The sequence below is a fragment of the Vicia villosa genome, linkage group LG5 (assembly GCF_029867415.1).
Source record: "Vicia villosa cultivar HV-30 ecotype Madison, WI linkage group LG5, Vvil1.0, whole genome shotgun sequence".
In the NCBI taxonomy this organism is placed as follows: domain Eukaryota; kingdom Viridiplantae; phylum Streptophyta; class Magnoliopsida; order Fabales; family Fabaceae; genus Vicia; species Vicia villosa.
In genome coordinates, this window is record NC_081184.1 from 2,766,455 (window position 1) to 2,789,162 (window position 22,708).

The window sequence follows — 22,708 nt, forward strand, 5'->3', positions numbered from 1 at the left end:
TCTCTGTTATCTATTGTGGGAAGAGAAATTTTGGTTAAATTTGTTATCCACTTTATGATCACTCATTCTATTGGTGTGTATTCTTGGCTTGTCACTCTTTTGAAGCAAATTGAAAGCGCCTGTAGAAACTTCATTTGGAGTGGCAATTCTAATCAAAGGAAAATGGTAACGGATTCGTGGAAAAGGTTTGTTAACCAAAAGCTTTGGGTGATTTAGGCATTAGATCTTTCACTTGTCTCAATGAGGCCTCCAATTTGAAATTATGCTAGGACTTTCTTAACTCTAGGAAGATTGGGCAGTAATCCTTCGTCAAAGGGTCCTTAGACCTTGCGGGCTAATTACCCATCACATTACCTCAATGATTTAGAGTGGAATTACATATATTTTTTTCTCTGCGATGGCCTCTTCTTGCTGGTCTTTGAGGATGGTCATAGGATCCGTTTTTGGAAGAACGCTTGGTGTGGTGACTCGTTGATTAATGAGCTCATCTCTTTAAACGATATTCTCTTGGGTATTGATTTAAATTGCAAAGTCTATAAGTTTTGGGTTGATAATTGTTGGTCTTTCCCGGTTGCTTGGAGGGATCTTTTCCCTTTTCTTTAGACGAGAACGAAAGATTATGTTCTAACTACCGAATTCGCTGGGGAATTATCTTGGAAAAATGTTAGTAATGGAACTCTGTCTTTAAAGCTTGCTTACTAATACAAGCATCATGCCTCTCCCTTCTTCCCCTGAACGGATTACATTTGGCATAAATGTATTCCTCTTTCATGTTCGCTTCCATCTTGGAGGATTTTACAAGACAAAATTCCTACTGATGATCAATTAGAACTTCGAGGCTTACCAATGATTTCTAAGTGCTCCCTTTGTAAATCTGACCGGGAATCCATCGACCATTAATTTTTTCTTTGTCCTTTTGATGTCAAATTATGGGACTGGTTGGGAAATCTTCAAATCGACATACACAAGGCTGCATTTATTTTTTGAATTCGTGTTCCAAGGCCAGTTCTCTGCAAGGTGTCTTTGTCATTCAAGCTTCCTGCCTCTTTCTGATGAATGCCATTTGGGCTTCCAGGAATTCTGTTAGGTTCAAGAATAAATTTTTGCAATTTCAATTCATTTATAATAACATTTTGGTGCAGATTCAGTTAACAGTTTCGAAGTCCAAGCTGACATACAAACATGGCTGGTTTGATTTTTGGCTTCACCAAACACTCAAAATTCTTATCCATCCGGTTAACACTCATGTGATCAAAGAAATTATCTGGAACCCTCATCCCTCAAATTGGATTAAGTGTAATGTTGACGATGCATTCTCTTCTACCTCAGGTTCAGCAGGTTGTGGGGGCATTTTCAGAGCTAATTCAGGTTTCTTTCTCCTTGCTTTTGTTAAGACGCTTTCTTGGAACAATTCTTTGTTAGCTTAATTTTGTGGTGTTTTTCGGGGCATTGAGATAGCTCGAGACAGAGGTTGGAAATTCATTTGGGCAGAAATTGATTCTATTACAGTTGTTAAAGATTTCTCCTTCCATTGCTTAAGTTTGGTTCCTTAGCAACTTAGAGGAAGATGGTTTTCTTGTATCAAGGTTATCATGGACATGTCCTTTATCATATTGCATACTTTTATGGAAGAAAATAGTTGTGCCGATTTTTTTGCTAAAATAGGTCGCACATCTACTATCTTCACTCTTTTTGATTCTTTACCGATTAACATTAAGAACGGCTATGTAAAAAATATACTTGATTTACCTTTTATTAGATTTCGATATTTTGAGTGCGTTTTGACCTTGTCTCCCAACTTTTTACTTTTTTGTGTCAATGAATCTTTTTCATATATATTATCCTTCATATAAAAAACATAAAAAAAAAAGCTAAAACTAGATAGTCTTATTATAGGCAATTCTTCAAAAGACTACACCTCACCATAAATAAAACCTTTGGTTGAGGAGTTTTTAGTAAAATATGAGAATTTTCTATCCAAACGAAGAATCTGTCAAACCAACTTTAACGGACTTTGCATGAAAAAAGTAAAGTTTGGTACACGAGAAAGCTGGTGCTCCAACTACCATAACGGTTTAATAAATGTTGTTTCTATTGTAAACATGAAACTCTTCACATGATAGTTGATTTTCTTATATCAATATACCCTTATCTATGAATTTTCAATCTAGATAGACTAAAAAATAAATTTGGCAATTCAAAAAATAAAAACTTACAAAAACAGAATAAATTCATAATTCAAATAAAGTGTTTTTTAAACAATTTCTCATTAATTAAAATAGGTTAATTATAAAGTGTAATAGATCCCATAAACTAATTTTACATGATCGTCCGATCATAGTATATTATTCGATTATGTCATATTTAAGGATGACAAAACGAGTGCAGACTTATCGGTCCAACACTTTAGTGCGAGACAAACCAAGAGTTGAAACCAATGTGTACGATCTATCTCGTCCTTTTTTTTTTCAGTCGGTTGCGGACGTTGACATTAACATAAAAGTTTATATTTTTAATCTTAAAAGATGTAGTGTAGATCTATTGTCTGTGGGTCCGCCTCATCCTACCCTCACCTTTTTTTAGAACGAACTAATATTTTTGACCCACACTCTCAATTATGTCTGTCTTACTCCACTCTATTTTTTGTGGATTTTCACAGAACAAATCTAAACGAAGGAACATGTCGATTTGCCACCCCTAATCGTACCATAAATTTAAAAACATTAATGAAAAAATATTGTTCCTTTTCAAAAAAAAGACCAATGGTTTAAATCCATTAAAAATATTATTGAATTACATTTTTTTTCTTGATATAGTAGCAATTAATACTAATCCTCTACTAATTTTGAGCGGATCCTCTTACTAAAATTGCTTAATTTACTTGTACCAAAAAAAATTATGATCATTCATTCACCTAAAAACATGCATTAACGTTAACATTCCCAAAGAAACAGCATCAATTCAATAGTCAACAACATATATAGAAGGTCTTTGTTTTTTTCATCAGATTACACTTAAAACTTGAAACAACAAAAACAACATAAACAAGATGTCTAAAGATGATGTTTACATTGGAGCAATTGATCAAGGAACAAGCAGTAGCAGGTTCATAATTTATGACAAATCAGCTAAACCAATTGGAATTCACCATGTTGAGTTTACTCAGTTTTATCCACAAGCAGGGTAATTAAATTATGTTATGTCCACCACATGTTTGATTTTATTATAGTGTTGAAAATTTTGTTTTTTTTGTTGAAAATTTTGATGGGTTTGTGTTTGGTTTGGAAGGTGGGTGGAGCATGATCCAATGGAGATATTGGAGAGTGTGAGAGTTTGTATTACTAAGGCAGTAGATAAGGCAACAGCTGATGGATTCAATGTGGATAAAGGTTTGAAAGCTATTGGTATTACTAATCAAAGAGAGACTACTCTTGTTTGGAGCAAATCCACTGGTGCTCCTCTTCACAATGCTATTGTTTGGATGGATGCTCGTACCACCTCCGTTTGCAGGTCCTCTTTTTTATATTCTACTTTGCTGCGTATATATGCGAAGAGTATAATTCATTTTTCTTGAATAATATGAAGCACCGACACATACACGGATTTTGTCTTGGAGACTATGAAGCACTGATACATACGCGTATTCTGAATACAATACTAACATGTAGACACTTAAAATAATTGAGACAGGAGACTGGAAAAGGAGTTATCTGGCGGTAGAACACACTTCGTTGAGAGTTGCGGTTTACCTATTAGCACCTATTTCAGTGCTATGAAACTTCTGTGGTTGATGGAAAATGTGGATGCTGTCAAGGAAGCTATAAAGAAAAAGGATGCCTTGTTCGGAACCATAGACACTTGGTTGATATGGAATTTGACCGGTGGAGTGAAAGGAGGGTTACACGTTACGGATGTTTCAAATGCATCCCGAACAATGCTGATGAACCTAAAAACCCTCAATTGGGACGAATCGACTTTGAAAACACTTGAAATCCCTCCTGAAGTTTTGCCTAAAATTATTAGTAATTCAGAAGTTATAGGCAATGTTACTACTGGATGGCCAATTGCCGGTATTCCTATTGCTGGATGCTTAGGCGATCAACATGCGGCAATGCTCGGACAAGCATGCGGTAAAGGCGAGGCTAAAAGTACTTACGGAACAGGTGCCTTCATTCTATTGAATACCGGCGAAGAAGTAGTTCAATCAAAGCACGGCCTACTATCAACTATTGCTTTTAAGCTTGGTCCTAATGCTCTTCCCAATTATGCACTGGAAGGATCCGTTGCTATTGCTGGAGCTGCGGTACAATGGATTAGAGACAGTCTTAGTCTCATTTCAAATGCTAATGAAATAGAGGATATGGCATTAGGAGTTGAATCCAACGGCGGTGTTTACTTTGTTCCTGCTTTCAATGGATTGTTTGCCCCGTGGTGGCGCGATGATGCTCGCGGTGTTTTAGTTGGAATTACAAGGTATACAAGTAAGGGTCACATTGCTAGAGCCGTGCTTGAGAGCATGTGCTTTCAAGTGAAAGACGTCATTGATTCAATGCGCAAAGATTCTGAATTCAGCGACTCTAAGACAGACGAGTTCTTGCTTAGAGTGGATGGTGGTGCAACGGTTAACAACCTGATGTTGCAGACTCAGGTTTAGACTAACTTTACATTTTGTTCTATGAAACTCTTTCTTTCATCTAATTCCAAATATTTCTAATATGATCTTGATCTATATTTTCACACAACTGATGGCTTTTTTTGTCGATAATGTTGGCAGGCGGATTTGTTGGCGACTCCTGTAATTAGACCGGCTGACATTGAAACAACAGCTCTCGGAGCAGCATATGCAGCTGGATTAGCTGTAGAAGTTTGGAAAGAAGATTACATTTTTGATTCGAAGGATAAATTGAAGAATGCAAACATTTTCCGACCTCTAATGAATGAAGAAATGAGGAAAAAGAAATCAGATTCTTGGTTAAAAGCTGTCAATAAATCTTTTGACTTAGCTGATCTTTCTCTTTGAGATATATGATCTTATGCAGGCAGCTTTTACTATTATGATCTTGATCTTTATTTTCCATTTCCTCTACTTTGTAATACACTTTTTTTTATTTATTTTAGTCTTCCTTTTCTTAAATAAAAGGAATAATTATAGGTCAATTATGTAATAAAATTGAAATTTTGTTCCTTCATTTCTTTGTATATGGAGAAGAATATAGTAAAAAATTTCACATGTATGTGTAGTGAATGTGTATCATAATTTACTTTGCAAAAACACATTTTTACAACATGACTTTTCAGGTGCCCCAGCTAACATGACTGCCAATAAATTTAATGTGATAAGTGATTTTTTTATATGAATTCAATGTGGAAATTTTGATTTGAACATCAATAAATAGAGACAACATCCATTTGATTAACTTTAGCTATTAATTCTTTTCTACATTTTATAATTCATAAATTATTATGTACAAATTAATTTTATTGAAGTTTAATTCTTAAATTAATTAGGGTGAGTAGTTTTTTACATTTTTTTTGGACTAATTAAAATGTTCATTCATCCCCAATTGATAGAGTACATTGTTGCAATACAAATTAAGATTCGCCAAAAACAAAAAGGAATGACAGCATTCATGTTAATAGCCATTTGAAATATCTGAAATATTCATGTCTCCAGATCTTTAGCGTTAATGGCACCAAAGTCATAGATAGGGTCTGCATTAGATTGAAACTCATCTTTCAACCTGAAACAAATGAACACTGCGCACAAAGACAAAAAAACAAAATACACCGCACAAAGACGGGAAATCAAAACAAACAACGACACACTAAAATGACGAAATCACACAAAAAACACTAAATATATGTGAAAATCACTTATTTAATTAATAGAGAAACAAGAACGATTTGGAGGGGTGATTTTGAATCAAAATCGATCCTAAATCACCCCTCTCTAGGGGATACAGAAGAAGAAAAGTGACGGATAAATAAATATTAATCTCCTAGTTTTTTACACTTAATCTTAATTATTTGATTGAAATGGTATATTTATGTGATGGTTTAATTTATATATTATGCATGTAGTTAAAATATATTATTTTTAATACTCAATATTCATATATATTTTAGTTTTTATTATATGGTATATTAATTTTTAAATTTTAAAAATAAATATTAAATATAATTCGGGACGGCCGGAATAATCGAAACCCGTGAAGGGCCGGGCTTGGACAATTTAATTTTAGCCTGTATAAAATCCGGACTTTTAAGCCCGATCCACCAAAAGCCCGAGCTTGTCACGGGCCGGGTAGCCCGATTTGCCAGCTCTTCTAACAACTACTACCTCCGTTTATTTATGACACAATCAATTATTGTTTTCATCAAGAATCAAATTTGATATTTTTCGAACCTTCGTTCTGTAACAGAAACTCGTTTACCACTCGAGTTCAAATCCTTGATTACACTTTCTCTAGCTTTAAATGACACTAAAAAACTTTATATATTGATGACACTTACCTACCATTTTTTTCCACTAACAATTATCATTGATATATATAAATAAATAAACTAGAGATTAAGGTATATTTTAAAATTAGAGGAGGTGTTAGAGTTATTTTAACCGATCAGAAGAGGTGAATGTAATTTTCCCATAATTAAATCACAAGTAACAAACAAGTAATAAATCGATTATCCCATGTAAAAATGTTATCATAGAGGTATATTTAATTTCTTACAATTATATAGGGAAAAAGATCATAGATACCCTTGTAAATAGGATACGGGTGTACCCCAAATATAGAGAAAAAATAGCTCAGATGATAGTTGATTAAGTTTGTTTGGTGATGATTTTGCTGGACTCTAAGGGTCGCGAGTTGTATCAAACTGATTTTTTGTTATATATAATTATTATTTCCAAAAAAAAATTCTTAAAACTATAATTTTCTATTTTTACTCAAAAAAAATACTATAATAAAAAACCAACAAAGACGGAGAAAATGAGGGAAAGTAAATATAGGAATCTGTTTTTTTTTTTCCTTTCTTTTATCTAAAATTGACAAACTTTGTAATGATTCGTTTACCTAAAAACTAGGATTGACATCAGCATTTCCCCAAAAAAAACGGCATTAGTTCAATAGTCAACTACATAAATACAATGTTTTTGTTGTTTTCTTCCTCGGATTATTCCCACAATTCAATCCTCAAACAACAAAAAAAAAAACAACATTATCCTCTTTGATCTCAAGAAGAACAAAACAACATGTCTACAGATGATGTTTTCATTGGATCAATTGATCAAGGAACAAGCAGTAGCAGATTCATAATCTATGACAAATCAGCTACACCAATTGGATCTCACCATGTTGAATTCACTCAGTTTTATCCACAAGCAGGGTAATTATGTCCACCACATGTTTGATTTTATTCGTTTGTTGAAAATTTTGATGGGATTTTTTGTTTTCATTGTAAAGTTTTGTTTTTTATTTGAAAATTTTGATGGGTTTGTGTTTTGGTTTGGAAGGTGGGTTGAGCATGATCCAATGGAGATATTGGAGAGTGTGAAGGTTTGTATTACTAAGGCGGTGGATAAGGCAACAGCTGATGGATTCAATGTGAGTAAAGGGTTGAAAGCTATTGGGATTACAAATCAAAGAGAGACTACTCTTGTTTGGAGCAAATCCACTGGTGCCCCTCTTCACAATGCTATTGTTTGGATGGATGTTCGCACTGCCTCCGTTTGCAGGTTCTCCTTTTTTTTTTTTTCTTTCAATTTGAGTATAGGGAATCATTTTGTTCTACTTTGTTGCGCATATAATTGAATCTTTGCATGCTTAAGAGTACAATTCATCTGTTTGGAAGGCTATGAGGAACGGACACATACACGGACGTGTAAACGCTAATTTGAGAAAATATAAGTGATTGAATGTAAACCATGTATGTCGGATAGTCTACACGTCTGTGATCTGAAATATTGGTCCTACATAGCAAGGAGATTGATCTCGTCTAAGCAAAATGGCATATATGTATGGTTGTTGTAGGAAATGGATTCCTTGTGGTCAACTGTCATTGTAGCAACACAATCTTTTGATCACACTCTTCGACGCATTGTCTAAGTTTGGATAAGTCTTTCTTTTAGAAAGCAAACATCCTTGTCACACTAATTGGCCTTTTCTTTAGTTGATCTCTTTTTAAAGAATATGTTTGACATTGTGAAAACAGGTATTAACCATAAAAATCGTGCTTAGTCTAGGACCAATTGGGTTTAATGTGCCTTCTCTCAAGGTAAAGAGAGTATGAGGCCAAGGGAAAATGTTCACTAATCATATTTTGTGTAAATATTTCATTTATAATGAAAAACTATCACCCTCCCGATTTCATTGTAGATCATATCTCTCGTTTCAAATGAACTACCATTTTGCCTTTGCACCATAGGGATCGGTTTGTATAATGTTCTGATTATTTCTGTCGAACTGTTGGGTGCTATGCTATTGATGTTAGTACCATTCAATGTTTGAGTTTGGTGCACTATCTCATTCCTTTGTTGCCTTTTTGCTTGCCATAATCAGAAATCTCATAAATGTTTATTATTTTGCAACAGGAGACTGGAAAAGGAGTTATCTGGCGGTAGAACACACTTCGTAGAGACTTGTGGTTTACCTATTAGCACCTATTTCAGTGCTTTGAAACTTCTGTGGTTGATGGAAAATGTGGATGCTGTCAAGGAAGCTATAAAGAAAAATGATGCCTTGTTCGGAACCATAGACACTTGGTTGATATGGAATTTAACCGGTGGAGTGAAAGGAGGATTACACGTTACCGATGTTTCAAATGCATCCCGAACAATGCTGATGAACCTAAAATCCCTCAACTGGGATGAATCCACTTTGAAAACACTTGAAATCCCTCCTGAAATTTTGCCTAAAATTATTAGTAATTCAGAAATTATAGGCAATGTTGCTACTGGATGGCCAATTTCCGGTATCCCTATTGCTGGATGTTTAGGCGATCAACATGCAGCCATGCTTGGACAAGCGTGCCGTAAAGGTGAGGCTAAAAGTACTTACGGAACAGGTGCATTCATTCTATTGAATACCGGCGAAGAAGTAGTTCAATCGACGCATGGCCTACTATCAACTATTGCTTTTAAGCTTGGTCCTAATGTTCCAACCAATTATGCGCTGGAAGGATCTGTTGCTATTGCTGGAGCAGCGGTACAATGGATTAGAGACGGTCTTAATCTCATCTCAAATGCCAGTGAAATAGAGGCTATGGCATTAGGAGTTGAATCCAACGGCGGTGTTTACTTTGTTCCTGCTTTCAATGGATTGTTTGCTCCATGGTGGCGTGATGATGCTCGTGGGGTTTTAATTGGAATTACGAGGTATACAAATAAGGGTCACATTGCTCGAGCCGTGCTCGAGAGCATATGTTTTCAAGTGAAAGACGTCATTGATTCTATGCGCAAAGATTCTGGATTCAATGAATCTAACAAAGAGGAGTTCTTGCTTAGAGTAGATGGTGGTGCAACTGTTAACAACCTGATGATGCAGATTCAGGTTTGGACTAACTTTAACATTTTGTTTTAAGGCCCCTTTTACTTTGAAAATATTTTTTATTTTCATTTTCGAAAACGCATGTTCATTTTAACTTTTTGAAATGCTTACCCTGATGATCTATTTGGTTTAAGCTTTTTTATTGGTATACATACTTTGAGGTTAGTTACAGCTTATCCAGACAACTTATGATATGTCCATGAACTGTTTTCAGCTTATTTCCACAAGCTCTGCAGTATAGCATATGAAAACACCTTATAAACAACATGGATAAACACTTAATTAAGCTGTTTGAAGCCATTTTTCACATAAATGATGAAATTTTTTTGTTAATAATGTTCAACAGGCGGATTTGTCCGCAACTCCTGTAGTTAGACCTGCTGACGTTGAAACAACAGCTCTCGGAGCAGCATATGCAGCTGGATTAGCTGTTGGAGTTTGGAACGAAGATTACATTTTCGGTTCTAAGGATAAAATGAAGAATGCAAACATTTTCCGACCTCTAATGAACGAAGAAATGAGGAAAAAGAAAGCAGATTCTTGGTTAAAAGCTGTTAACAAATCTTTTGACTTGGCTGATCTTGCTCTCTAAAAGCTGTTAATAAAGACATTTTCCTATTGTCTTTTTTGGCAATCATAGTGTCCTCCACAAACAGCTCTTATGATTCAATGCCCCCTTGGCTTCATTCACACATAGAATGGATTATAGAATTGAAAACGATGGCTTTCTATAAGTGCTTCTTTTGACTACAAAAACAAGGCTGCTATTTATTTTTCTCAACTTTCATATATATCCTTAAATTGGGCATCATGTTATCATCTTATGAATATCAAATAATAACAAATACATATTGTGTCAAGATGATAGTATTTTACTTTAAATTTTACAAAATTCTGAGTTTAAATTTTATTGTGGATGTGTTGTACTAATGAGTGAGTAATATTAAATTATTAATATATAAACACTTCTATATATACTCTTTGCACTTTAAATTTTTCTCTATCCTTATTTGAAACTGTAAAAATAAAAAAAATATATCAAATACAATTTGCTCACTTAATTTACGGTTGTTTATTACATAATTATATTTTTTTTTTCAAAATTTATAAATTTTGAAAATGGTATTATTCGGATAAATTCAATTTTGAAAATTATGGCTTGTTTCTTGACCAATAATTCTTTTTATTTTATAATTTGTAAAAGGGGGCAAGAACTTTTGGATAATAAGATTTGAAAGATGTGAAATGTACACGTGGTCGGTGCTTAATTAAATATCATATGTGTGCATATATAGCCACTTATATAGGTAGGGTTATTATATGCATTTTAAGACAAATACAAGACATGTTATTCTCACTTATTCTTTGTTTTGTTTTCTCAATTTGTGTTGTTAAATTTAATGTAGCATGAAGTATATATTCTTGGCACCTTATACTTTCTCGAATAAATGAAGTATTGAAATTAAATAGTGAAGTATAAGGTCTAAGAGTGAGTGTATGTATATAAACTTTTAGTATGGATAAGAAATTATGTTTATCTCATGATGTACCGTGGAACTATGGAATCTTAAAAAGGTGTTTTCTTAACTAGTATGGTGTGAAGTAATTGGTTGATAACAAATACAAGACCAGAAAGTTTCCCATTAACGTTCATGATGACCTGGAAATTTCCTCAATGAGAGAACACTCCTAAAGATGGAGCTTATCATGCACAACTCATTTTCTTCTTCATCTTCTAAGAGTTTATTCCTTTTTAATGATCCAAACGCTTTTAACTTTTATTTTTGGAGAAGGAGACATGTCTCTGAATCTCTACTCCTTCGTTCGGGCTTATATAATACGAGATTGTACTACGAACCTTGACAATTTTCTCTCTTGATTAGGTTATCGATCACGTCCTTTAGCCGGAGAAAATCTTCTATATTATGGTTGTTTCTTCTAGAGAAATAAAAAATATTTGTTCTTTCTATTCTAGCTCACTCTCAATCATTTTTTGAGAACTCCCCATCATCTTCTCTAAATTTTGTATTGACGCATTCTTGAAAAATACAATCTCTAGAGGTGTTTTGAGGCGTATAGTCCTTGTATTTATATAGGCTTTTATCTTTGTTAGGCCACACTTCCTTCTACTTGTCAGTCTCAAATAATCTCTTTCAACGGTGTCGTTAATAGCTTTTCTTATCTCCAGCATCTTTGTACTAGATATACTTTTTTGCACGACCAAGTAAATTATTGAAGTTCTCGAACTCTTTAATCCCCACGCCTTAAGAGAACTTCAAACCCCTCTGAAGTCCCTCACTATGAAGATACTTGTTCATCTTGTTATTTGCTTCCTTTTCTAGACGACTGTCATATTTAACCTCTCTAGGTAAAACCTTAGAGGTTTATCACTCTTCTGACTCAGTCCCCATACTTTCTACTGATTTCGGCTTCCTTAGAGACATGATAAAATAGAATGTGAAGTGTTTTCTAAACTCGCCCAAGGAGTTGATATATTCGGGTTTAAGGACCTTAAATTTATCCTTCACATAGTCCTTCAATGTGAGGACGAACAATTTGCACTTTTTAAGCCTTTTGCGCCCCTAAAAAGTGAGAAAGGTATCCATTATCCACAATTTCAACGTCTTCATTAAGGTTTGTCATTCTGTTGCATGATCATATCCCTAAATCCTTATAGATATTCTTGCTGATGGGATATTTATTAATCCAATGAGTGAAAGAATTCTCCTATGGGGTATTTTATTCCCCCCAAGACATTTTTAAAGAGGAACGTGATATTGAGCCTCTAGGTCACCTATTTTGTAACGTTGATGGTGCAGACAAGTATTTGAGTGAGAGTTTCTTTGTGGTGATGAGGACCTGGGTTTTCCTAGAGTGTGCTTATTTCTCTAAGATATTGAGGGAGCATAAATCTTTAGAGGTGACCGTTAATCTTCAATTGTGAGGAAAGTAATTCCATCATCCAATTGGTTTGCATTGAGACATACTCTTAGGGGTCTCATAAGTATTTTTTTTATATGTTAAAACCGTATTAATCTCTCCACGACAATGTCAGTCAGCCTCAGGACGGCGAGCGAGAAATATCTTTATAAAGTATTTGTTTCTTGGTTCGCTATGAGGACATCCTCGACTTGGATAGGACCCCTAAGTTGTTGTGGAGATGCTAGCGCTCCATGGGATAAAGAAAAAATAGTTAACATGTCTTGGGGATCTTGGTTCACCCTCATGATCTCACTCGTAATGGTGGGGTGTTGCTAGTTCAACAACAAGTACAATTTTTATCATCTCCACATGGATTGGTTGTGTTTCATAAATTGCTCAATAATGTCTATGATTTTAAGAATGATTTATCAAATTCTGATTGTTTGTGAAAATTTGAAAAGACATAAAGTAAAATAATATAAAGTAAAATGAACTTCGGTGTTTAATAGTTTAGAAAACTTGATGGAGTTAGATTTTATTCACATGTCCTCGTGTATGAGCGTGATTAGTAATATGGAATTCTAATAAGTTGTTAATATTTCCTCTTATCTCTCTCGTCGCAACTTATATTTGATTCAACAACTTAAGTTCAATCATATTGCTTAATAGATGATCTTTCAGCCTATAAACCAATATGATAGCATATTTTGATAGCTCATACAAATACTAAACCTAAATCTATCTATAAAATTTAGCATATCCAATAGATGAAAATTTTGGATCTAGTAATGACTAGTACCTTTTGAATATCAAGTCACACCATAAAAACATGTTTTAGGTAGCTAATAAAAAACAAACATTATGAATAGAGAATTCATTAATATTAAAGCATAAGAAGAATTACATAGAATGCCATGGAAAAAATTGATACATGAGCATTATGACGACTACATCTAACTCCGACAAAGAAAAATTAGCTACGCTTAATCATCTTAACTTTACAATTAAGCATAGAAGAGAGATGTTGAAAAATAGCTGTTATTGATTCCTCGGACAACACTTCCTCCCTCAATCTTCTTTTCTTTTCTTCTCCTGTTATGTTTTTGGAAGACAATGGACATCTCTCACTCTCCATCAAGAAAACGACTAACTTACTCAAACTTATTTCAAACAGAATAAATTGGACCCATATTTTTAGGGTTCTGATATGTCATTCTCACTAAGCGAGGCTCGTGACTCCCTTAATAAGCCTACTTTTTCTCCCCTACATTTTATCAGCTCATCCTGTAAGTTGCCTTTACCGCCTATCCTCGCTTAGTGTGCCTTCAAGTTTGATTAGGTTAGAATGAGTTGTGCGTTAGACCAAATACCAGTCCACCTATTATAGAGAATTTTCTAGAGTTTAGAGGTATTAGAACCTTCTACTTATCATAACTGTTTTAGAGGACAAGTGTGAAAAAAATCATGTGAAATATAATGTGAACGGACTTTAGTGACTTGTCAGCTCTCCTCACATGTGCTACTAGTAAAAGTCCATCTCAAGGTACCTCTCTAGAACCTTCTTCAGAGGCATCTATCAAATGTGAGATGATATCAATAGATTTAACCGTTCATTTGATCCAAAATTCTTGATGTCTAGTCGATCTCAATCTGATTTCATATTAGGGCATGACCATTTTATAAATACACATTTTTGAATTGTTCTTTAGGTATGAATGTTGATATCTGTCTCAGAAGACCAGACAATTTAAATAAATGGGACGATGTCATTTTTTAAAAAAATTATTTACTTAAGAAAGACCTTGCGGTAAAAATAACAAAAAAAAAATTATATTAAGAATATTCTTACTTTTCTCCACAAATAGTAAAAAAATATTTATTGTAAAAATATTTTTACTCTTCTTCATATGACCTAGTGGTAAGAGTAAAATATTTATACTATAAAATATTTATTTAAGAATGTTTTGCTGGCTACTAGATCAATACAAAATATTGTTAGAAAAATAAAAAATGTAAATTTTATTTTAAAAGTTATGTATTGAATTTAGGAGTAAAACTTATCATTTTCAACTCATTCTAAAATAAAACTTCAATCTTTTGTTTTTTTAACTTATCTCTCCTTAGATACTTTCTAGTAATACTTTAAAAGTAATTCTTGAATATCTAACTACTTTAATAATACTCTAAAAGTAATTCTAAAGTATATGTAACTATTTCATGCATAACTATCATATATCTATATGTCTAATGTAAGTCAAGAAGTTAACATAGGACACATAAGCATCCAAAAGTAGAATTGTTCCTAATAGTAAACGAGTTGAAAGTGTAAGAAGACTCTTATAAAAGCAAGAAAGAAACTAAATTTGTCAAAAAGAGGGTCACAAAAAGAATAATCAAAACCATCCAAGCAAAGCAATTTGAAAAGAAGAAAGAGTAAAGCAAAGAAAACTAAAATGAATAAAGCCAAAATTAAGGAATCATTTGAGACAACTTTTGTCCTTAATGTCAAAGTGCAATTCCTCACGCAAGCTAAGGGGAAAATATGAATTAGAGAAAGAGAAAATTTACCTATCCCACCCATGCCACTAGATTTGCACACAACAATAAAAAAATTGAAATTGGATTAAGAGAATAAAAGAAAGACACCATCACACGGCATGCATGAAATTTTAATGGTTGAATTTTTTATAATAATATATTTTGTTTAATTTTTCTAACTATTGCTATCATTTTTAGTTTGAAACTAGATATTCTACTCTATAACCTACTAATATTGATGATCAATAAAGACAAAGTAGGGCTCTACATGGACTAATTCTCACAAGAATGGCTAATGAGGACAAATTTAAATTATCTTGAAATTTAAAAGAACACAATTTAGAGAAAGAATGGCGAAACGAGTATAATACATCCGACATGTCTTTTTTATTGACATTGTTTTGCGGGACATGTCAAATTTTAAGCTCACAGTTTTAGATTATTTGGATTGACTTTTAGAAAACTCAGAATCAATTCTAGAAGTGTAAAATTGATTCTGGGTGATTTTAAGGTGTTTTGTTTATTAAAGATAGAATTGATTCTACTTGAAGTTAAAATTTTTAATTTTTGCATCCAAAATTGATTTTAAGTGATTTTTATACTGAAATTTATTGTTCAACTAATTTTTATATAAATGTATTCAAGCATAAATCAATTTGCAAAACTCAAATTTGTAAAAATCAATTCTACCCAACTCAATTTTATTAGAATCAATTTTGTCCACCGTCAATCCAAACACACGCTTTGTATTATGTCTACCCTACCCTTTCCTATTTTGGCACATTTTTACGGATGCTGGCATTACGCTTAATTGCAACTTTGGTGCCCTTATTTTATTTTTTATTTTTTTCCGATTTTGATCCCATCATTTTTAAAACCATGATTTTGATCACTTTTGGAGTTTTCTATTGAAAAGAGACAAAAATAGGAATTAATTTTGTAGAAAAAAGCAAAATAGGAGACTAAAATAGTGGTTTTTAAAATAAAAGAATCACAGTTAAGAAAAAGATAAAATAAGAGGACTAAAGTTACAATTAAACTTATAATTTTTTTTCAACTTTTAACTTTTAGGAATGTTGAACTGGCCACCAATGCAAAAGTTAACGGCGTCAGTCAAAATTAGATGAGAAAGACTAACTTGACCCTTTTTGTGCAATTAAAGAATCACTTTAACACTTTTAGAATTAAGGGACCAGAATGGATCCGAGGTAAACTTAAAAGACCAAAAAAGATATTTTGCCCTTATTTTTATTTTAAAACTCGATATTCGACTCTATAACCTACTAATATAGATGATCAATAAAGTCAAAGTAGGGCTCTACATAGACTAATTCATCACAAGAATGGTTAACACAGAAAAATTTGGATTATCCTTAGATTTTAAAAGAACACATTTTTAGAGTACAAATGACAAAATGTGTCTGATTCGTCAAACATGTCTATTTAACATGTCAAACGTGTCTATTTAATTCACATTGTTTTGCATGACATGTCAAAGTTTTAAGCTCACACTTTGAATTATGTTTTGCCCTACCCTTTCTCATTTTTGGCATGATTTGTTTTTACGGATGCTCGTTAATATGAAATTTATAATTTTTAATCTTTAAAAATATCAGACCGGTCCAACCTTATCTTTTTTGAGATAGATCAAAATTTTAAACTCACATTTTTTTATTTTGCTTGTCTGTTTAAATTTTTTCAAAATTTTACAGAACAAAGCCTAAACGAAATGGATATACCTCATTTACCACTCTACGTTAAGTTCTTTGCCACCCTACTTTTAGGCAGTGTTTTAAAAATCGGACCGGTCATCGAACCGGTGAGGGTACTGGGTCACTGGTTTATCGGTCGAACCACTGGGTCACTGGTCGAACCGCACGACCAAACCGGATTAAACCGGATAACTCGGTTGAATAGACCTGTCATTATATAGGTATAAAACCGGTCGAACCGGATGATTCAGTCTCTAAAAAAATATAACTAGCTTTTAAATTTTTTTAAAATATCATGTCATAAATTCACAATTTCATAACTTAAATTCAAATTTTAAACAATGGTATCACACATAATAAAATAGTAAAAAATTACAAAGTCTAATTGCAAACAAAGTCTAATTACAACATAATCTAATTGAATAGTTTATAACAAAATAACTCCAATGTGCACCAAATTTAATTCAAAATAGAATCCTCCTAAAAAGAAAAACAAATAAAATTCAATATGTTTATGCTATTTAACAAATTTTATTAGCAAAGATAACAAATAGACAATAAAGTTTTTAATTTGTGACTGATCAGTGGTTTTTACACGTTTATTTACCGTTAATTTTAGTCGTCTTTGCTTTATATTGTCAAGTGTTTTACTTCATTCTTCTACATTTTATGCTTTGGTTGTGTATTTTACTATTTGCAGGCTCCAAGGAATAAATCGAGACAAATCAATGCGAAAAAGTACAAAAAGGGGAGTTTCGAAGGAAGTGAAAAATCAAGCTACATTAGGTCTGACACGACCACCTGTGTCACCTGAAACTGGCAGTGTTAGGATGAAGCGTGGCCAAGAAAATGCAAAAGAGATGAAATTCACGGGGCTGACACGGCTCGTGTTAGCAAGTGTGAGATCTAGAAATTTTCAGCATGTTTCTCATCGTGACAGGCGTGTAGTATTTTGATCATAACTGGAGCTTCGTAACTCGGAATGACGCGGTTCCGGTGGCAAAATTTCGCTAACGAAAAGGGCTACAACTTTCATGAAGAATGCAAATTCAAATTCTGAAGTTAAGGACCAACACGGCCCGTGTTACCTAACACGGCCGCCCGTGTTAGCAGTGCTGAGTGTGATTTTGAAAAATTAAGTTCAGGAGGCCAACACGGCCACCCGTGTTGCCTGACACGGCCAGTGTTGGCTAAAACGCTGATTTTGCTGATTTTTGTGATTTTTTATTAAGTGTTGACCCAAGGGGCATTTTGGGTACTTCCAACCAACCTAAGTGAGTCTGCACTATTTAGAAGAGTTTTAACGATGAATTAGAGGACTTTTTGGCTAGGAGAAGACACGATTGAAGATTGGAGAAAACAAGGGTTTGGGAGAGAAGAAGGTCTTCATGAACGGAAGCGATTGAAGATCAACTTTCATCTCAATTCTTGTAATGTATCTATTTTATAATTTGTTTTCTTTGAACAATATGAGTAACTAAACCCTAATGCTAGGGGGTGTCCCTGATTTGACTCTGTAATGATTTTGAATTCCTGAGTTCATCAATAGATTTGTTTTCTTATTTAATTTAATTGTACAAGGTTTTTATGCTTTCTTTGTCGGACCAACAAGATTGATTTACGGTTAACAACCAGCTGGACAGCGGTTGTTAAGGTTTTTGTACGATTAGACTATAGTAGATATTACCTAGGACTAGGGATACCATATAGTTACCGGTTAACTCTTAATAACATAAAGGCTTGATTTCATCATAATTCTCTAAGGACTTAGGAGTTAGGATGAATGTTCAAAGGTTTTCCCACTAAGGAATTAGGGGAAAATAATCTAAAGGGCGGTAATTAAAGGTTATGAACTTGTTGAAGAGATCTAAATCCAAGGTTATTACAGGAACAATCACACACTATACCCTTAGCATAATACTCATATTTGTCAAAAAGCCAATTTACTTTTCTGCTTATTTTAATTATTGTTTAGTGACAATTTGCAAACAAAACCCCAATATTAGTTTTTGTTTAATTGATCTATAATTTGAACTCGATATTACTACGCAGTCCTTGAGATCGACATTCGGGGAATTTCCCTATTATTACTACAGAGGCAAAATAGTACACTTGCTATTTTACCGATCAGTGACTAACGAAAAAAACTATGTGAGAATGCTATTTAAGTAATACACAATTAAATATATTAAAAAAAAAAGTTTAAAAGAAATGTTAAAAAAAAAGTTTAAAAAAAAATTTTAAAAAAAATAAAAATGCAATTAAACCGCCGGTTTTTCGGTTTTCCGGTTTTCCCGGTTTTCACCAGTTCCCACCGGTTTAATGACATACCCGATCTGACTATTGAACCAGACCGGTTACCAGACCGGTTCCCGGTTCGACCGGTCCGACCGACCGGTCCGGTCCGGTTTTTAAAACTCTGCTTTTAGGTCTCAAACTTTCCTCAATTCTAAAACAATTACTAACAATACTACTAACCGTTACAAACAATCTAACACATAAAGTCTTCCAACTTGAAAATTGCATATAATAGAATTAATGTTGATGTATATTTACTTTCACATAAAAAAGACATAATGTTGATGTGATAAACTGACATAAAAATTAATGAATAGAATAGAATTGTTAACGTCTAAAAAACCAATATGATATTTGTAAGAATCTTACCAAAAATTCAAACGGTGCCTCTAGCTAAAAATATTTACAAGTTTCTCTTTCTATGTATGCATTAACATTGATGATTCTTTCTTGTACTAGAGAAACCTGTTCTGTTATGTTTCTGTGGTTTTGTTGTTTTTCAAATGCCCTTCTGACTCTGCAAGACTGAATATTCAATGCCACTTTGTATTATTTATTGCTCCTTTTTTTCAAATTCAAATTGGACCACCGTTGAGTTGCTTTTACACTAATTTCCTTTATTCATTACATTCAAGTATTTCACCTCATTCAACTCATTCAAGTACTACTACTATAATAAAAACAACCATTGATGAGAGTTGCTATTATTTTCATTATTAGCAATTATGTTTTCAACGAAAGATGTAGCCAAACTAGAATTGCCTTGCATGTGCATTGCTATAAGTATGATTAATTAGATTTTAGACCATAGTTTAATTATTCCCTTTTTATTTACTAGAATCCACTCAAATTATGGGACCAATCAGATCTAGATAATCATGTAAATACGAGATCAGTGTTTTAAAAACCTGATCGAATCGGCCAGTTGGACTGGGAACCGGAGGGGTCATCGGTTTGGTTTGATTGTTGGATCGGGTATGTTGTTGAACCCGTGAGAACCAGTCAAAAGTGGAAAAAAAACCCGGTAAACCGGCGGTTTTAAAAAACCGACGTTTCAGATGTATGTTTTTTTTTAATACAAAACAATGTCGTTTTTAAAAAAATATAAAAAATATATTATTAGACTATTCAAAATGTATTTGGAACAATTTTTCTCCTGTTTGCAATTAGACCTAATTCAAAATATATTTGAATTTATATTTTGTATTATTTTACTGTGAGTGGTGATTATATTTAGAATTTAAATGTACAGAATAAACATGTGAAATTATGGTATTTTGAAATTTTAAAATTTTGTAAGTGTCATAATATTTTTTAGAAACCGAATCATCTGGTTCGACCAATTTAATAAATATATCGTTTTGCAATAGAGACCGATTTATTCAATCGAGTTATCCGGTTTGATTCGGTTTGGTCATGCGGTTCAACCAATGACCCAGTGGTTCGACCAATTAGCCAATGACCTAGTACCCTCACCGATTTGATGACCGCTTCGATTTTTAAATACTGTGTGAGACGGCCAAGTCAGAATGTGAAGGTTATGATTTTGAAATAACGTGTTTGAGTCTAAATTGTTGATTGGACTTTATAATATAAATATGTAATAGTTCAATAGCGATATATTTTAAAAAAATGATAAACTTGCATTTTTATATATTGATATAAATGACATTATATAAATATGTAGTGTGGGTAGAGGTGCGTGGGTAGTAAGATATTGGTACCCGCATTCATACCCGCTTATTTTAATAGGTAATTATCGTGTCTATATCAGTATCTATTTTATAGATTTTTACCCTATCTACTATGGACATTTTTTGCAAATACCTATTGAATATGAACTAAATTGTTATCCTACTAAGATAATGACCTAGCTTTTGAGTTTTTGATGGATTGAGTCTTCATCTAGTCTAAAATATTTTATATGGATAAATATAAATCTATCATGATAAATTCATATTTAGCATTTAATATAGTAATAAATCTATGTATCAAATAACTATAGTAAGTCTAATATTTTGAATATGTGCTTTATTAGTTTTTTTTGAATTGTTATTTTCAACTTTTTATTTATATATTTATGACAATCAATAAATTTTATTATTTTGTATTTATATATTTATTTATTCTATTGTAGTTTTAACCATTTATAATTTTATTATATTTTTTATATTAAATAACTACATATATTATTGATAGATTATATTAAATTTAAAAAATCACAAATAAATAAAAATATAACTTTCATGCAAATACTATGATTAAAAATAATAGAACAGGTAATAGTATAAAGTATGAAATGAACCATAATTCCTTTCCAAAAAGCTATGCTCTCATTATCAAGATTTGAACTCTAAACATATGATTTAATAGCCATACTAGCCATTAGAAACAAGATATTGCAATTGTGTAATTAACAAGATTTCAATCAAGAAACTTTTGTGCGACTTTTGCATTAAACTTGAGTAATACTCACATTAAAAAGCTTATCCTAAATCATGATAATGAATTTTCGCTTGCAAAGATAAAAGAAAAGATATCAAGTTCCACTCACAAAGAAAGTTACCATATTTTAATTTTTTTGAAGAGAAAAAGCTCTTTTGTTTACCCAAAGTTTCCATCTTACTTTTTTTATTACTAACTAATAGTGTGTGTTGTGTTGGTTGTGTTTGCAACTTCCAAAGTCAAACACCAAAGGAGTGCTTAAGTGGTAACTACATCTTCTCTACAACACAAATTATAACTTGACATATTATAGTATTATATTAAGGAAAAAGTTTAATAAATTGTTAGTGTCTTAAATTAATTTTGAAATCCATTTTATCTCTTAATTAAAAAAAATAGTTTAGTCTATTAACTCTTCATAACTTACTTTTTTTTTTCTAATTACGACGAATTTAACGACAAAATTTTAAGTTTTTTTTATTACAGGATCAATATAAGACTACTTTTAAGTATTAAAATTCGTGGGTGGTAAAACAAATCCGGTCGTCGAGTATGCCTTTTTGTCCGTTTTTTTCGGGTGAGCCAATGTTTTAGACTCGTAATTCATCCTGTTCCGTCACTTTTTTTCACAGGCGAGAAATTTTTGTAATTTTAAACATAAGAGATACACTGCCCACGGCTCCGCCTCACATTCATTTTTTTAGATGACCAAAGTTTTCGACCCTCGTCCTCAATAATATTTGGCCCACTTCCTTTTCGTTTTTTTTAGAATGACAAAGATAAGCTTACATTCTCAATTATGTCCACCTCATCCGACTCTGTTTTTTTAGAGACTTTTGCAAGATAATTCTAATCAGCGCGTGGATGCCGGCCTGCTAGGAATGGCAAACGGACATGTTCGTCCATTTAGATCTGCCCCGCAAAAGCCCATAAAAAATTGAGTGAAGCAGAATAAAAATATTAGAGATTGCAAGTCTAAAATTTTAGTCTATCTCAGAGAAAAGTGCTATCAAAACAGAATTGTTCAAAAGATCTCTAGTTTAAGTGTACATTTTAGAAAGAAAAGAAAAAGATGATACATACCCCTTTGACATGATTAAATAATTTATATGTCCTAATCAAAATTTAAAAGTAAAATAAATTGAGTGCTATATTTCTAAATTGAGAAAGGTAGTAAAAGTTTTCACTTTCACTTTACATTTTTTTCCTCCTTATATATCACTCTTTCATCACACGCCACTCCAC

At 32.7% G+C, this 22,708-nt stretch overlaps 2 protein-coding genes across 2 annotated transcripts; both read left to right on the top strand.

The window, feature by feature from the left end:
• The first annotated feature begins 2,883 nt into the window (after positions 1-2,883).
• Positions 2,884-5,150, top strand: LOC131606121 (glycerol kinase-like). The gene is made up of 4 exons (XM_058878400.1): positions 2,884-3,183; positions 3,289-3,510; positions 3,691-4,648; positions 4,775-5,150. Exons 1-4 carry the CDS (start codon positions 3,050-3,052, stop codon positions 5,018-5,020), a joined length of 1,560 nt encoding a protein of 519 aa, XP_058734383.1. The 5' UTR covers positions 2,884-3,049; the 3' UTR covers positions 5,021-5,150.
• A 1,989-nt stretch (positions 5,151-7,139) lies between these two features.
• LOC131601149 (glycerol kinase-like) lies at positions 7,140-10,408 on the top strand. Its single transcript, XM_058872906.1, has 4 exons — positions 7,140-7,389; positions 7,517-7,738; positions 8,594-9,551; positions 9,895-10,408. Exons 1-4 carry the CDS (start codon positions 7,256-7,258, stop codon positions 10,138-10,140), a joined length of 1,560 nt encoding a protein of 519 aa, XP_058728889.1. The 5' UTR covers positions 7,140-7,255; the 3' UTR covers positions 10,141-10,408.
• Positions 10,409-22,708: the final 12,300 nt, after the last annotated feature.